Source organism: Athalia rosae, chromosome 3, assembly GCF_917208135.1.
Source record: "Athalia rosae chromosome 3, iyAthRosa1.1, whole genome shotgun sequence".
NCBI lineage: Eukaryota > Metazoa > Arthropoda > Insecta > Hymenoptera > Athaliidae > Athalia > Athalia rosae.
In genome coordinates this window covers 6,358,290-6,376,246 of record NC_064028.1, presented here as the reverse complement: position 1 = coordinate 6,376,246, position 17,957 = coordinate 6,358,290, and the positions used below count along the sequence as shown (strand labels likewise).

General features: G+C 33.0%; 2 protein-coding genes across 18 annotated transcripts; one reads left to right on the top strand and one right to left on the bottom strand.

Moving 5' to 3' along the window:
- Window positions 1–123: 123 nt before the first annotated feature.
- LOC105687692 (oxidized purine nucleoside triphosphate hydrolase-like) lies at window positions 124–2,640 on the bottom strand. 4 transcript variants are annotated; one of them, XM_012403527.3, is made up of 4 exons: window positions 2,441–2,640; window positions 1,168–1,350; window positions 673–818; window positions 124–401 (listed from the first exon to the last, which is right to left on the bottom strand). In XM_012403527.3, the coding sequence occupies exons 2-4, from the start codon at window positions 1,317–1,319 to the stop codon at window positions 223–225; spliced, it is 477 nt and encodes a 158-aa protein (XP_012258950.2). In that variant the 5' UTR covers window positions 1,320–1,350; window positions 2,441–2,640; the 3' UTR covers window positions 124–222. The 4 variants fall into 4 exon arrangements, with proteins under 4 accessions (XP_012258950.2, XP_048507757.1, XP_012258951.2 ...); XM_048651800.1 differs by lacking the exon at window positions 2,441–2,640 and adding an exon at window positions 1,595–1,736; XM_012403528.2 differs by lacking the exon at window positions 2,441–2,640 and adding an exon at window positions 1,470–1,614.
- Window positions 1,295–16,396, top strand: LOC105687690 (epsin-2). 14 transcript variants are annotated; one of them, XM_048651781.1, is made up of 15 exons: window positions 1,295–1,419; window positions 4,428–4,565; window positions 4,900–6,014; window positions 6,511–6,603; window positions 6,725–6,983; window positions 7,091–7,290; window positions 11,586–11,631; window positions 11,731–11,893; window positions 11,975–12,104; window positions 12,200–12,232; window positions 12,342–12,426; window positions 12,540–12,548; window positions 12,655–13,047; window positions 13,162–13,338; window positions 14,303–16,396. In XM_048651781.1, the coding sequence occupies exons 3-15, from the start codon at window positions 5,913–5,915 to the stop codon at window positions 14,419–14,421; spliced, it is 1,809 nt and encodes a 602-aa protein (XP_048507738.1). In that variant the 5' UTR covers window positions 1,295–1,419; window positions 4,428–4,565; window positions 4,900–5,912; the 3' UTR covers window positions 14,422–16,396. The 14 variants fall into 14 exon arrangements, with proteins under 14 accessions (XP_048507738.1, XP_048507739.1, XP_048507737.1 ...); XM_048651782.1 differs by lacking the exon at window positions 1,295–1,419 and adding an exon at window positions 1,698–1,835 and having other exon boundaries at window positions 4,516–4,565; XM_048651780.1 differs by lacking the exon at window positions 1,295–1,419 and adding an exon at window positions 1,698–1,835 and having other exon boundaries at window positions 4,406–4,565.
- Window positions 16,397–17,957: the final 1,561 nt, after the last annotated feature.

The window sequence follows — 17,957 nt, the reverse complement described above, 5'->3', positions numbered from 1 at the left end:
TTTTCTATCACCTACCACTGACAAAAAGTTCCAGAATTGAAATTATTTGAGCATAATGAATGTATGCAGATTGGATAGTAAAATATTGAGTATTAATAGGAAAAAATAATCATCACTGTAAAGTACATAGAAATATAGTTTATTTGAATTTAAATCTACAATTGATCAACAGTTTTTACACTAAATACATAATATACATTGCGGAATGAATTAGATAGTCATTTATTCAGAAGGTTTATCAACAACTTCAATATTGTGTTTTAGAATGGTATCTTCTCCACGGTATAGGAATTTTCCTTTGAAAAATTCTCCTCTTAGCATGTATGGAAACCAGAGCTCATCATCCGGCCACATATTCTTGAAAGGAACATCCTTCAAGTTATACCACTTGGGTAGAATATCTAGATTTTCGAATATTTTGTATTAAATATCATAGAACGTTATATTCTTAATAATATAAAGGACAAGACAAATTGTATCTGTTCGAATGAAAGAAGTGCATATTAAATTTTGTCCAGAAAAAAATGTGATGATATCGAATGTAATGGAAGAATCTTGTATTATATATACTAGGAAGTTCTGCAACTATCATATAGGACATAATAAGATAAATTATCCTGGGCAAAAGAAATATTCAATATTCTGAATACTCATCAAGTATGTGAATAATACCTTCGGATTCCTTGATGGTCCCAGTGTAAGCGAATGTTTCAAAAACATGCACTTCTAGCGGTGTGGGACTACCTTCGAATTCAAATTCAAGAATCCCAACATTTTTTAGATTCTCTGCTTTTAAACTACTCTCTTCTTCTAATCCTCTAAAAACAGATATGTAATTATGTTATAAATTGCTGAAATTGACATCAAGATGGAAAACACCTTAACAATAACTATTTTTACATTCTCAGGTTGAAATGTTCTAATATTTCAAGATATTAGCAGTGTTTTTGTTCTCTCCTGAACTCAATGAACTGCTCTACACTATGTTCTTTGTACATAAGTGTAATGGATTATGTATCGTAAAACTATTGTTTACCACGCTTTTACCGTGAAATAAACGGCATTGTTGAATGACAAAGACGATTACGGGTTCGTTTTTTTCCCGATGTTATCAATCTATCATTAATCTGGTCTGAACCCCAATATTTGAAGAAATAACAATCTCACCTGATAGCCCCTTGTAATATAGTCTCATGGGATTCAACTTTACCGCCGAAACCATTCCATTTCCCTTGTCCGAAACCGCGTTTCTTCATGCCGATCAGAATGTCGGATTTATTTCTGACGAAAACGAGGGAAAAAATTTGTTTCGCAGCCATGTCGATTAAGAATAATCACTTTTTACGAAATCTGGAAAAAACTTTGAATCAACAATCACATTTTTACAATTTACCTGTCGAAATGTCAAAGTGACAGCACGTAAGCATAGCGTAGTGTAGTAGTAGTTGATGCAACATGTGTCTATTTACCTTTCAAAAAATTCACGTTCTACGTGAGGTTCGCTCGATCCGATCGATCGGACATAAATTCTATTTACTTCATTGCATGCAGCATGTGTTGAACTAACTTTCTACTACAATTAAAATAAGCGTACCCTGGGAATGTTGATAATTGTCGCGGTCGTAGATAGGGCGTTGACAAATGACAAGTGATATTTCGTAGACACGGAACGCCTAGACGGAAACCACTGCGATATACGGAAACACAACAGCCATCTTGATTCGTAGTTGCTGATTCGTCAGAGTTCTCGTGAATGAACTTGTCATAATTTTCTTATGTTATTTTCTCATTCTTTTGGTTGTAATTTGTGTGTCAAATTTTAAGTGTACGCGAAGGTAAGTCCATGTGCTGTTTATATGTCAAAGATGAATTGTTATCAGGGATTATAGTTGCGTACGCTTTATAGTAATGATATTATGACCGTACGTGAAATGTTTCTGAGTCCGATGCACTTAGTGCTCTTCTCAGTAGATTTTGGGCCAAGCGCACTTTCGCCCACGTAGACCAATATGTATCTATCTAGCATTCATTTCTGTTAAATATACACGCGTGATTATGCAGTTGCGAGGATATTAAAGTTCTAGAAATAGTTTAAGCTTTTATAACCAATAAAATTGTAGATGTCAACTCAAGTTATTTGACGTATCATCGTGAGTTCTGTAGTAAGAAGCGTAAAAAGTAGTAGATTCCGTTATTTATACGCACTCATACAGTAGAATTTAAATGTGTGGACAAGGTGTGTGTTTTCAGGGATAACCGTAGAAGGACATGCATCACTCACATAAATTCACGTATTCTAATTGAAACACTTTTCCAGCTTCAAAAACATCAAATCACTCAATCCCTGTGTTTAACTTGATCTTACCCAAATAATGAGTCTGTGTAGAGTGTAAGTGGTTGGGGAAATTGAATAGATTATCAAAAGTGACAAGTTCATTACCTTTATGTATGATCAAATTGATCAACTCTCTGAAATTTGATATTATTTTTTAATGATTGCAAAACTGATTACTCAATACAAAATCGACGAGTCGCAAGAGTTGAATTTTTCCCAACAATTTACGACTGTTCAAAATAGCATCGTAGTATTGAACTTGCGTATCTAGATCCAAGAATATGTGTGACGTGTTTTAGGTGCTGTTACTACAGATCTCTGCTTATATTGTTGAGTTCTGGAGATTAAGATATCAATTCGTGATAAGATTAGAGCTTTTTTTACAGATCATTGCCATCTCTACAGGACCGAATACCCTTGATGGAAGAACTTTTTTACAAAATATTGTAATAGCTGTCTAATGCATTTTACTATTACATGTATGAGACTATAACTTGCTCATCTTTCTGATAATATCGAACCTTGTTGATGTAGATAACTGAAGAGCTTCATTATCAACAGCATTTTTGTAAGAGCAAAGAGTGACAAAGTATGTTGTATCTGTACAGTTTCATGTAGATCAACCATTTAAAATTGACAAAAACTTGGCTGATAAAGGTGATGGTCGAATATCACAATTATTGGAAAATAATCGTATGTGAAAATCAATATGCCCATGGTCATTTAGTTGTATCACGTCTATTAAGGAAGCCTTACCCTGGTCTGCATAATCAACTTTGTTCCTATATTGTACAGAGCTTGAATTCATTTGACGTAGAAAGAATGAGAATCTAAAAAGATCTTTCAATTTGTAGCAGAGTTGATGATCATTTTTGTAAATTATTCACTGAAAATCAGTATTTCGTACCCTTGCTTTTTGAGGTCATATGCATGGTTATTTTGTCATAGCTTGTATATTCTGAGTCACTTGTTTTCTCAAAATGGATTCATATTTTTCATAGCAATGACCTTAATATTCGACATTCAACAAAACCAGAACAAAGCGAGTTTGTATTCTTCTTTCTGTAACTGATTTGTAGTATACATACATTCCGTTGGATGTAAGTGGTCCAATATTCTCTGCTAGATATTATTGTCAGGTACATTAAAGACTTTGCATTTCCATTTTCATAACAATATTCTGTTCTTATTTTCCGTTTGTATTTTTCTGAAAATTTGTCTGCATAAAGTCTTTTTAATGTTTTGCTATATATTCAAATCCAGGTTAAGTAGTTTTTTCATGTAAACGAATCAAAAATGGGATACAGCATTGTAATTAATTGCTCCAACTCTTGTTTTTACTTATATAACATTATATATTCACCGGCTACGCTTATAGGGATTCTCAGGATTTTACTAAACAGAAAGCAGTTTACTTCAGTTCTGAAGTTTATTGTCTTACAATCTTTCTTCAGTAGCTGTTCTACTTTCTTCAACAATTCATGTATCAAGTTTATACCAGTCTACTTTTGAATAACGTTTCTTCAATACTCGCTAACTACCGTGGGATTAATTTGTGGGTTGTGAGCAGATTATTTATTTCCTTTTTTCTATTCATCACCGATGCCAGCATGTGGCAAATGTGTCTCATCCAATCTTGTGTATTTTTTTAATTTTCATATCAAAGTGGATGATATTACCAGTACATTTAAAAATCAATGTGTTATGTAACTCAAATAAGAATTTCTCAAAACACAAATGCTTCATCTATGTCATGAGATAAGGTAAAAATTACTCATCTCATGGAGTAGTTAGCATTTACATCTCAGCTTTATGAGAAGTAGTAATTGATAATCTTCCAAGAATAGATATTCAATAAGCAGAGAGCACTTCAATCTGTAAAGTTTCACTTATGATTTATTGATGTCAGGACAAGACCCAATGTTAAAGCATCATGTTAATCGAATGAATGGCCAAAAAAAATTTGACTTAGTCATGTTTTTGGATAGTTATATTTTTGGAATATTTATGCCCTGTTTAAGTATACTTGACATATTTAAAGAAAATATATTTTGTGATTCTTTGTTTTAGAAGACTTTATCTTGATTTGCAGGTATCATGTGATAAGAAAATTTTTGATAATAAATGATAGCAAGCACAGTAGTGAATCAACCGTCAACATTAATTACATTTACTTGCAGCTGTGTGGCTACTTTTTGTAAGAGTCAGCAATTGAGCATAACTTATCAAAGTGAGTAAAACATTATTTGCATGATTTTATTTCTCCCACAATTAAAACACTATAGAATGAATAACTATTAATTCACGACATTTTCATCACAACTATAAAAACAATTACGGTATCAAGAATTTTTTTTACTTTTTCTTTGATATTCCATAAATAAACGTATATCGTTTCGCTTATTTTTTCATACAAATTCTTCCTCGACTGATATTTTCACTTCAGCTTAGTTCTTAATCATTTCATCTTTGAAAGCAAGTAAGCATATAGGCTGGAATTGAGCTACCTATGTTAACTCAACCACCTCACACCAGTTATCTTTAATCATTTTGTTTGACTGTAGATTGCACTGGAGCCATGTTCAGACACTGTTCGAAAATAAAACTGCTCCTCCCATGACTCACATTGCGTTTCTGAAAATGAGCAATTCGTAGAAATATACCAATGATGAACAGTCCCAGCTTGAATTGTGACACTGATGTACATATTGGAACCATAATTTAATTCTTCATATACATACATATATATTTCAATATGAGCGTACAAAAAAAAAAAAATAAATTTATGACAGAGATAAACAGTAATTGCGAGTACGCAGAAATGTTGTTAATTTAATTGTAATTCGGATAATTAACTGATATTAACTGTCTGTATCAATGATAAACATTCTGCTTTCTTGGATAAGTTTTGGACTTGATTAGTTTCTTTGTGATTTCATGAAACCTTCATCAGATGCAGTAGGCCAAGGTCAAGTTATCAAAGCCTTAATGAGTATGAAACATGTAAATGTTGAGAAGATTGACCTTGGTCAACTGACCACATTTTTTACGATCAACCCGCAAACTCGCTTCCTATCAGAGGAAATGTTGTTGATCGTTATCACTCAATGTCAAACCTCAACGAATTTGTAATAGAAGTTGGTATGTTCTATTGAGGAAGTTTTGTTGTAAACTTTATTCAATTCATAGTCAGTGACCTAGTAGTCTCATTTAACGTTCATAAATTCTTTGCAAGTAGTAATTACTGATACCTGCTCTTATCGCATTAAACTCACATGACTCAAGATATAAATAACATATGAATATTTGGTCAACGCAACAGTAATTTGCACCTCAATTAGCTTGCTAGACAACATTTACTCAGCTTGTTATGACGGTTTCGTTATTCAGACTTATTGGTAGAGCAGTTGTTACCAGACAGTTGCTGCGTATGGCTCTCAAGAGGAAGATCTTATTAGAATTGTTCTTGTTCTCTATAGTTGTTCAATATTTCTTTTCCAAAGCATACTACCGTTCATATTTTTTTTTGTCTTTTGTCAAATACTTCAATATCAAGTAAATTTACTGAAATTGAATAATGAATGTTACTTATGTGGATGAACTAATCAGTGCTCGAACAATGGATTTCCGTAATCGATCTCAAACAGAGGACCTCGAATATGAGCCAATGGTAGAAAAAGTGTGTGAATGATCCTCCATCGTTACTTATATTTTTCACAGTATCTCTTGAACCGTATTTCAGAATTGAGTGATCTAATCTTTTTTTAATTTTATTTCAAAATAGTTTGTCATTAAACATTTTTCACAACAGTGGTGAATTGAAATATATACATTGCAATGTTAAGTAATTTTAATATCCACTATCAGAACCAAGAAATAACAACAACAATTATAGTTATGCAATCATCGGTGTTCGTACCTGTTTGCCTTGTATGCTAACAAGCAATAAAATAATCTCCTTTTCACAAAGATTCACAGTTGAATATGTTTCGAAACCATTCAGTTATTCACCTACGAGCAATTTGTGTGTCTAAAACGGAAAAATCGTATGGGCTGTGAATAAGTATAAGAAGTACGCCCTCTTCACTTTTAGACATTCAGATTATTTCATGATTACAAATCGTCAAAACTTGGTGTCATGAATAAATTATTGGTAACATTTGTGAATGTTTCAGATGCGGAGACAAGGGCAGGATGTGATGCAGGTGAATCTAGCGGGTATCAGACGAGATATCAAAAATCTGGCTCATAATTACAGTGACGCACAGGTATACGTCTACAATTGAGAATAGTTATTTATCAATGCATCCATCACTAGATGAAGTTTAATTTGATCTATTTTATATTCCAATAAGTGACTGAAATATTTATTGAATTTTCATTATGCAGAAAGCTGTGCGCAAGGCTACAAGCAATGATCCTTGGGGTCCGAGCAGTACTCTTATGGCAGAAATTGCTGACTTGACCTATAACGTTGTAGCGTTTACAGAGATTATGCAAATGCTTTGGAAGCGACTTAACGATCATGGAAAGAATTGGAGGCACGTCTATAAAGCATTAGTTCTATTGGAATATTTGATTAAAACTGGTACAGAAAAAGTTGCTCATCAATGCAAAGAAAACATCTTTTCCATCCAGACGCTCAAAGGTTGGTTTGCCATTGTTTAATAAGAAATTCTTAGTATATTAGACACTGCCCTCTATATAGTTGATAAACTACAAACTCATTAATACCTATTTCTATTATTACTGTAGATTTTCAATACATGGAAGGTGCGAAGGACCAAGGAATTAATGTGAGAGAAAAAGCTAAGCAGTTAGTAGCACTGTTACGAGATGATGAAAGATTGAGGAACGAAAGAGCTCGAGCATTAAAGGCCAAAGAAAGATTTGCACAATCTCTCAGTGGTTTTGGCAGCGATGGATTAGATACAATGTCTCCAATGAGCAGTGACGTAAGTTTGAAAACATTCTATCATAGATATATTGAACTAGATCGGACAAGTTGCGAAAAGTGAGAGTCATAGGGTATTAAGTCGCAAAATAAGAGTGCCAGCCCAGAGCGCCCTCTGCGTTTCATGGTAAAACAGACCCTTCATCGACCTCTGAGAGATTATCGGTCAACCGCACGAACGATCTGTAGATCCAATCTTCAAATTCATCCTTATAGACGGTGACGCGCGACAAATATAACACGCTCGTCCGGACTATCGGTATTACGGTGCAGCAGATGAGCTTCTCTCATCACTAGGATGATTTCAGTGCAAATGGATATTATGATAATTTGTTCACATTTGAATACAAAAATCTGAAATACAATATTTTCTGTAAGGAGAATTATTCTTGTTCGGTTGAAAAAAATTTCAGTATAGTTCGCAATATTACGGCTTTGGAAAAAAGTAGTATTTCATGTTCGCTAACACAAACTATCGGTCGAAAAAAAAAAAAAAACAAAACTGAATATAACTGTTATTCTTGTTGGGGCTTGCGAGTAGGAGTTTGTTCGTTGTTCAGCTTTTTGTGAACTTGTTAATATGTCACGATGGAAAGATTTTCGAGTACAGAAAAAATTTAGAAAAACAAAACCAAAATCAAAATCCAAAGATGCCGAGGAAAGGAGAATTAATTGAAAATCAATTGGGAAATAATGATTTCTAAGTGAGAAGAAAACTTGTAACAAGTTTTTCAAAGAAATTAGATTGTTCAATTAATTTTCACTGGAACTTAATTCTATCATTAACGTGTTGTCATTTTCTTCGATTCATTTTCTTTAGTTAGTTTATTTTCTACCGACCGACTTAGGGTCGTTTGCATTTGTATCCAAACGAACCTAAGTCGAAATTTCTTATGTCCAAACGAACCCTGGGCAAACTTTCTCCGTAGAAACGGATTCTGTCTAAACGATTTCTGTCCAAACTAACCTCACTCGCACCAGCAACCAGGCTTTAGCTCGCCGCGCATCAAAGCGACGACACTCGCTTCCCAGCAAATTATCACTTTTGCACCTCGCTCTTTTTTCGTCCTTCTAGTCCTATAGTCTAGTCAACAAGTGCCTTTTGGTCAAATTTGAGTTAGCCTTCGCCGAATTCAATGTAAAGGTGATTTTTGGATCCAGAATGAGATCGAGAAACTTCAGAAATCGCATGACAACGCGGTTGAAAAAATTACAAAAGTAATAAACAATTTAATGGAAAAAAAGTAGGGTTCGGTTTTTTGCGGATATCTCGAAAACTATTGCGGCTATCTGAAATTTGATCTGAAAAAAATTCAAAAGGGGAAGAAAACACACTAAAAAAAAGTCCAACCTCCCTGAACTGCACCACGAATATTTATGATTTTAATTGAGTTATGAAAAAATGACCGATGACGCCTGATTCGGCTCCCACGCGCGATGCTCGTTTGGGAGACATGAGCAAAAAAAAAATTTATTCAACAGTTTATATATGAATATTGAGGGATAAAAAAATTTAGGTACTTGCTGGACACTTTAATAAACAATAATCAGTTGGAAAAAAATTAGAACCAGAATTACTCATTAACTGTTGATACGGCAAGTAATAATACGATAGTAGTAATTTTGGTAACAAAGGTAAGAAACTCGAAGAGAACGAAAAAATTCAAGATCCATAAATTTTTTAAATTAAAAAAAAACTAGAATTTTTTTTGTTCAAAAACCCACACACAGTTGTTATTGTATCATATTTAGTAATAAAAAAAAATCTCGCTCGAAAATTCATTTGTTTATAACAAATTGTAATGCGAAAAACAATTTGAAAATAATTGAGAAATTTTTTTCCTTTAGAATGTCAAATAACAATTGAAATTATGATTTAAACAAGAAAATGTTTTCTTAAAAAAAAAATGTCACTCCTTTTTTTATATTTTTAATTTTTCTCCATAGCTTCAACGAAGTGGAAGGAATTTGAAACTTTCGGTTTGTTAATTATCCGAGTTTTTTTGTTATTTGCCTATTGAGAAAGAGTTTTCAATTTACAAAAGCATAGTACATTGAAAAATGATGAATAAATTTTTTTTCAACTGATTATTGTTTACTAGAGTGTCCAGTACGTACTTGAATTTTTTCATTCCTTAATATTCATATATAGACTGTTGGATACATTTTTTTCGCATATGCCTCTGAAACAATCATCGCGCGCGGGAGCCGAATCAGGCGTCATCGGTCATTTTCTCATAGCTCAATTAAAGTTATGAATATTCGCGGTACAGTTCAGGAAGGTTGGACTTTTTTTTAGTATGTTTTCTGCTCTTCATGAACCTTCTTTCAAATTTGGGATATCTGCAATAGTTTCCGAGATATCCGCAAAAAACCAAACGTGGTATATTGGAACAAAATTTATTCGAAGAACAAGCTATTTGCTTTTAATCGTGTCAATAACTATATTTTGTTAAATTTCATTATTATAAATCTCATTGATTATCGATCCGTTTTTTTTTTTATTTCTTTTTTTACGAAAAGAAGTTCATATTGTATTGTCATCCAGTTATGAGGAGTGTTTGAAGTTTCAAATATCTAGCTCATTGGGAAGTTGGTTTAAAATCGATTGCAAAATTTTTACTGAACAGACAAACAGATAGACAAGAAAGCGGGTTAATAAAAACTTGATAAAGAGGAACGCTTCGTTACAGAGTCGTATCACCAATTGAAACAAAATAGATTCCACAAAAGCTCTATACAGAATGAAATTATTTCTTACCAGGTAGAATCTGATGTGAAATGTAAAAATAATTTTTCTGAGATAATTTTTTGAACAAATTTATGAGAGTAAAAAAAAAAGTTCTTTAAACAAATTTAAAGAAAAAAAAAAAAAAAGCACTTCACCGTTTTTGTGGATGCGATACGATAATTTGAAATATCATTCTCTTTTTAATTCCAACACGTTATTTTCGTGGTCAATGGTGATCCGGCAACGCTGCGCATAAAGTTATCTCGAGTATATTGTAGAATCAAAAGTAGGAATTATATATATATATAAATATATATTATATATACTCGGTGCAACATTGCCAGATCACAGGTTTTGTTTCAGTGTTCTAAGATTGATACACTATGATCAGATATTAGATCTTACAATCATCCTCGGTGTACAATGCATCGTAAGCTGTATACATAGGCAATACAGAATACATATGGGTACGTATGTGGCAAAAAAAAATTTCTCTGAACCTTGTGAGAATATTCATCTGAGATTTGTGTAAAAATTTTAGATTTTTGAAAATTATTGATTCTAATTTCAGCAGTTCAAAGATAGCCAAGGATGTCATATTTCGGAACAATGAAAAAAAATCTCGATACACCTTTTTTTTTACCAAATTTTCCGTACTTTTTGAAAAAATTGATTTTGACTTTCCATGGCCTTTAAAATGACCCTCTCGGTCATTTCAAGTGCCAAAATTCCTCGTTCAGAAATTTATAGAATTCTAAACTTTCTAATATCTTCTCTTTGTCTTCTGCGATTTTTCTTCAGAAGTTTTAGTTTTTGCGTGTAAAATTAATTTTGTATATTATAATTGCAAAATGATGATTATGAAAAAAATGTTTTGTACGAATGCTGCTTAGCTTTTCTTGTAAATTACGAATCTGCAATACAAAATATGGATTTCCGCTCGGAAAACCAAGTGACCCTCAAAACCCCCATACAATCCAGCTAAATTTCAATATCTATGGTATTATTGAATTTTCCTTCTATGATTCTGCAATTATTGTTTCAAAAATTTTCCAAAATAATCCTCAGTTTTTGAGAAAACACCTTGTAACACTTTGAAAAATATATCCTGTTTACATGGAGGGTACAATCCACTATGCCGTGCATTCGTGCATTTTTGGATTTTGTGTTCTGCTTGTTGAGACATTACTGCAATAATTTATCACGGGTAAAACAGCCATGTATAACTGTATCTAATATATCACGTTAAAAATTTATGGATACCGTGTATAACATGGCTCATGTCGCTTGGTCACATATCTGTCGGTCAAGTCGAACAGTTTCATAAAATTATCATATCGACCTGTTAAGCAAATCATGGGGTTTTAGGTAATTCTGTGAGTAAAACAGTGGCCTGAAGCTAAATCCTCAATTTGGGTTTTTTCGCCGAGCGCGCCGCCTACATTTAAACCCATACACTAGAATCCGCCATGATCTTGTCCGATCTAGTTCAATATATCTATGATTCTATACTCATTTCATAAACTTTTAACAGCATATGTAAGCATCTATTAATTTAATTTCAGTTCCAAGACTGGGAGCCATGTCAACTCTCTGAAACCGCATCTAAACGTAAGTTCATTTTACACTTTGTGATTTTGAACATATATTTGGTTCTAGTGATTCAATTCATTCCTACATTAATTCCTATTTTTCGTTCTGAATGATCAGCTGAGCTGGAAGCTGCCAGGCCACAAACTGTGGGTGAAGAGGAATTGCAACTGCAACTAGCTCTTGCAATGTCAAGAGAAGAAGCTGAACAAGAAGAACAGAGGCGGCGCAGCGACGATGTGAGATTACAATTAGCTTTAAGCCAGAGTCAACAGGATTTCAAGTGAGTACATTGGATGTCTCAGATTACCGAATCACGTAGGAATTGGTGACACAAGGCTAATGTAGCAAAACTTGTGTTCAGATTACCCTTATCGGACAAACCAAGTCATGTACTCGACCTACTAGATGTCAACTTGGGAGAGGCTAGTGGAACATCTGCGCAGGTTGATCCATGGGGAGTACCAACAGCAGCACCTCCACCACGGCCACAGGTAACTGAAAAGTTATTCAATTCACATGCTCTGTAATCAAAACATATTGCGTTCAAAAATTGAACGTGTTACACCCTTTGCATGCTGCATGTTAGTCACTGGACATATCTTACTTTTGTAACATGGAGGTACGCCTTATATGTGGTTTTCAAATAATTCACAGACGTGTGTAGATTTAAAAATGAATGGAGGATCTAATATCAGATTAGATTACACATTATTGTTATTTTTTTTTAGCCACACACTGATCCATGGACTGTACCGACGAGTAGTGCTTCGCCCCCAGTTGACCCTTGGGCTCCAGTTCCTCCACAAAGACCGAGTGAGTAATTCTTTGCTACATATCTGTCAGACGTAGAATAATCAACTGTTTCACTTATTACACTCTAATATTTCTTTGCATGGTCTTGAATATTGATTCAATATCGGTGACAGGATCATCAGGTAAAAAGCGAATTCAAATAGTCACTTGATGATTGTTCCATTAAATATCCTGACGGCATTCTTTATTCTTAACTTTGTCTTAAATTATTAATTTCTTTATTTTTAGCTGCTGCGGTAGATCCATGGAGAGCTCCTGTATCATCTCCAGCAACAGTAGCTCCTCGTGCGGTTGATCCATGGTCTCCCTCTTCTGGTGCTGAAGCCTCGGCACTTGCTACTCCATCTCCATCTTTCAATAATCCTACTTTGACTCAAAACATTGGATTTACGGCACAATCTCCCCAAAATATTGGCTTCAATTTACCCACCTCGAATATTGGCTTTACCAATCAGACTAATGGCTTTAATGGAAGTGGGACTGGATTTAATGACTTCAATACACAAAATCAACAAAATTCTGTAGCAAGCCCACTAGGAGATTTGGACGAATTTGACATCATCAGTAATAGAAGCAAGCTGGGTACCAGTCCTTTACCTAATAATGGAATGAATAATAACAGTAAGTTCTTTATTCATGTATCAAGTTCAATCTAGCTGCTTTGGTGATAAGTTACGCGCTATGTCTTGCAGAAGATTGTAGACATTTTCATCATATGGCTTTGCTTATTTGAAGGAACTACAATGTCACCGGACCCATTTGACCTTGGAGGCCTTGGTGACAATCTTTCTGCAAGTACAGGAGCCGTTAAGAAAACTCCTCAATCATTTCTTGGAGAAAATTCAGCTCTCGTCAATTTAGATAACCTTGTCAGTACCTCTGCGATCAAACCTGCAGCTCCAGCTCCCGCAGGTAAGTGTACAAATAACACGAACAAAATTCTCAACATTGAATCCAAACAACAAAATTGATTTACTTCTCTGTTTGCTATTAATTCAATATTTACTAAATCGTGACTGTTGCATGACATATTATTTAACCGCATATTTATACTTGAATAACGTTTGGTGGATATCAGATTCAACAAAGTTATAGTCAATGACTTCCGATCATATAATTTTTTAATTAAGACTGGGAACCACAAATCATGTATCTCAAAGATTTAGATTGTGTCAAATTCATAACTGGTCACAGTGTTACATTCGTGATGAGCTGGATACTTGGAGAAATTTATATTTTTTTATTCATTCTCCACCTTCATTGTGCACTATTTTCATCAACTTATGTAACACTCGTCTTATGTCTGTCATCATAGCATTTCATTGGAAGTAACTTTGTGAGTATATTGGTTCGATATAATAATGCATGGACGCATGGTGAAAGTTATGTATATTGAGTGAACAAATTGAATTTGAAAATAAATGTCAGATTGACTGCAGATTTGAAAACGCATGAGACGTTCGAATAGTCATGTGTAAATCAGTTTCGTTCACAGGGGACTATTGTATTCTTTTTTGAGAATCTAAAAATGTTCAATGGAAACTTGAAATGTTTTTTTTTTACTTTCCCTTTCTTTTATCAATGTCTCAACTAATTTTTTGTTCTCAGTTCTTCTTTCTTTTTTTATTCTGTATACTGAGAAGTTGAGAGAACGCAAATTTGGTTAATTAGAGGTGTTATTACAAGAATCGTGACTACTAATGTATTTGTTCAGTAAATGCTTGATACGAGAAAATGCATTTTTTTCCACACATGTGTCCCAACATTATTCAATCGATTCATTCTTAATTTGGGACTGATTGTGTTAATTGTCGTGTCATTACAAACGAGGTATTATAAATTCGTATTGTAATTTAGAATTTCAACAAATTTACAGCGTCGGTGCCATATTTGGCAAATCCATTTGCAGCAGCAACGCCACCTCCTCGTCCCACAATCAATCAAATTCGACAGGACCCTTGGGCAGGTACCACAGCCAATCCATTTCTTTCGTAGCGCAGTTGACTAATGAATGTGAACCAATGATCGAAACACATCATGTAAAAGATAATTAGGATCACATTGGGGAGCTTCGCTAGACAAGATACAATTTGAGATATGGTATGGATTTATATTTTATGATACATCAAATGAATGGACTGAATTAGCATCGTAAAGCCTGAAGTTTAGGGTGTGACATCATTCAGTTTTTCTCAGTGACAACCTATTATGCAACTAATATTGTTTAATCGGCCAAATATAGATTATTCTAGTAATCTTATGTTACTGTACACGTGAATCAAAGCTGAAAATGAACAGTTTGGTATAGAATTTATTCCGATCCATATAATCAGCTGGGATATTCATGATTGTAGTAACATATTGTCGTTACGAATATTATTTGTGTATGGTAAGTAGTATCATGATATGAGAGGGAAAAATCAACTCATAAGATGATGTTATTTATCGATATTAGCTGCAAAAAGAACAAGTTGAAAAATGTCACATCAAGTTAATCATATGCTTCTAAAATATGATCGGCAGATGATATAGAGAAGGAGGTTGATATTTTAATACGCGCGTCAAATCTGCATTGTGTCAAGTAATGAGAGAGTATTTTTATCCTTACCAGGTAGTGCTGGTACAGAATATATTTCTCACTAGGTATAATTTTTTTTTTTCTCAAATAATCGTGTTATATATATGCGTCCATGTACCAACCTATATGTACTATGTACCTATGTATAGATGTAAACGGAAAATCTTTTTTATCGAGTGAAATATTGATTGTAGGATGCTATCTTCATCACATTTTTCTTTTGATTATTGTTGAATAGCATGCCATCTTTGGGTGATTTCCTTGATTCTTTTTTGGTGCGGTACCACAGGTATTAATGATGCTATGCAGATTTGAAATTATTTCCTTTTTAGCAAATGACTTCGTATAAATTATATTGAACACCGACACTCCAAAGCAATGAACGTTATTTAGATTATTTCAAGATTTTGATGCCAAGAGATCATTTTATATAATGACGATCTTTATTTTTTGTTAATAGACTGATATAGTTACTTTTCGACTGGTCGGAGGTTTATACTTATATCTACAAATATTTCGGGTCTGTATAAATTGAATGGATATTGACACACTTGCAAAGGATATTTCTGATAATACTATCAATCAAATGAACACATGAACTTTGTAGAATATATTTTGGAGTGCGGTAATATCAAACTGGATTAACATAATAGAGGACCAGCTTAATTCATGTCTCATTGTCAATCAAATTCTTATCGTTTTGTGGAAGTCTAAGTTCAGCAGTCAGATATATTGTCAATTGTACCGTAATTATTAAGACATCATGGAATTTGGAAATTCAGTTGATATGCAAGAGAAGCCTTAGAAGTGAAAACCGAACTTCAAGATTATTTATTTATCGATCTTAGCATTGACCGTTAGACTCAGTCATCTTTCACAAACATAAATGAGAAAAATTGAAAAAAATGAATAAATAACAATAAAAAATATGAAAATGATCGAAAAAAACAAATCAATTAATAAACAGATGAATACATACAATAAACTCTATCCTAATTTATTTCTCGGTTTTGAGTTTTACAATTTTTCCGCAAAGTGAAGAAAAAAATTGTAAATATGTTATTGCATGTTAATCCCTTAATACTTTGTTTATACATGTAACTATTACAACAACAATAATTTTAAATGAAATATAAATAAAGGTATCGTGATCCTGGTTTTTGGACTTGGTATTTTCACAGAAGAATTGACGTCTGTTACCAGGTAGACGATAGATCGTTTATTTGGTTGCTCTTCAATTTGCATGCATAACGTGAACAGTATTTATTGTTTTGAATGTTTTGAATGTAAAGCGACACGAGATACGAATTATTTTGCATTTAATTATTAGAGAAATATACATATATTATGTCTTTACTTATATGAGTTGAAGATTAAATTTATTCTACTGTATTTATGTAACGAATTTCTTTCAGAACCTTTTACTCTGACATCAGTCTTATAATTACATGATTTGTGACAAACCTAATTCCTTAGATAACAATCAATGAGATTGAAGTATCAATTCTCAGATTTTCAAAAAATATACCAATGTGGACATATTGTTATTGCTAAAACTGAATAGCACTGCATCAATCGATTGACGCAGGTTTAATTGCCTGCTTTGGTTGATATTTTATATTTCAGATTAACTGAATATACATATGTATATTGATACAATTGTACAATTTGCTTGTGAGCTTTGAGTGACGAATATTGTTCACATAAAAATGAAATAATCATGTAAGGAAACATGGGTGTGTATTTGGAAGCATTTGTATGTGATCAGTGAATTAAATGCAAAGTGGGTCTACCTGGCAATTATTAATGCAACGAATTTGAGTATAAAATACTGGCCGTTGAAATATACATATTTCTTTTTTCTTGAATATGCTGTTGATTCTGCAGTAAGAAATACTTACCAAGTTTTTAAAATTATCTTCTTACGCACGCCTCAATCATTCAATGGAGCATGAAATTAGAAAGTGGAAGTATGTAAAAAATTTTCGATACCAAAATCGTATGAACCCTTAGACTTCGTTTACATGCAGTTACTAGCTCTAAATTTAAAGTGCAATATGAAAAAAAAAACAGTACTAATACTGTATTTATAAAATACTATGCCATTTTTGTGCATAGTTCGATGATATTCAAATTCTTTGGTATTGTTGAACATGTATATGATTAACATTATGACTATGATTATTACTTTATTATTGTTGTTATTATAATTATTAATATTATCATTATCATTATTATTATTTGTTGAAGGCCGGATGTAGTGTAGTACGTTTAATGTTTATACGAATGACCTAATTTTACTTGAAATACATAATCAATTTTAGCTGGAATTTGATACATTAGTGATAGAAAATCAATTTTGAATCACCTACCTGTTTTCGTTTGGAGTTTGGATTCCAGAAAGGATTCAAAGTATACCTACTTACCCTCGACATTTGCTTAGTTATGGTAAAAAGTTCCTCATTGATTCCATTCATTTGCCACTGTAAAATATTTCGCTTGACAGCCTAGTGAAGTGAAAAAAAAAAATCATAAACGTTTAATGTATCATTTTTAATATTTTATTATCGAAAAATGATTTGGCATTCCCTTGAAAGCGTTGTAGCTGTTATAAGTCTCTACTGTATATCATTTTCATGTGCATAAACGGAGCGTATTTTCATTGGCTTAAGGCAGTTGATCCTAATGCAGTGCGATGGAATTAATGTTGAGGAAATTGAGGCAAAGTCAATTAAATACATATGAGCTATTGCAGATTATTATTATCATTATTATTATTATCATCATCATCATTGTCATTATTATTATTATTGATCTTAGTATTATTAATGAAATAACAAACCAGAAAAAATTTCATCTTTTTTGTCACTTTTTCTCTATTATTTGTTTAAATGTTAGATTAACAGTGCTAAGATCGAGCAATTGATTGTTGATGAAACTGTGAAAGCAATTC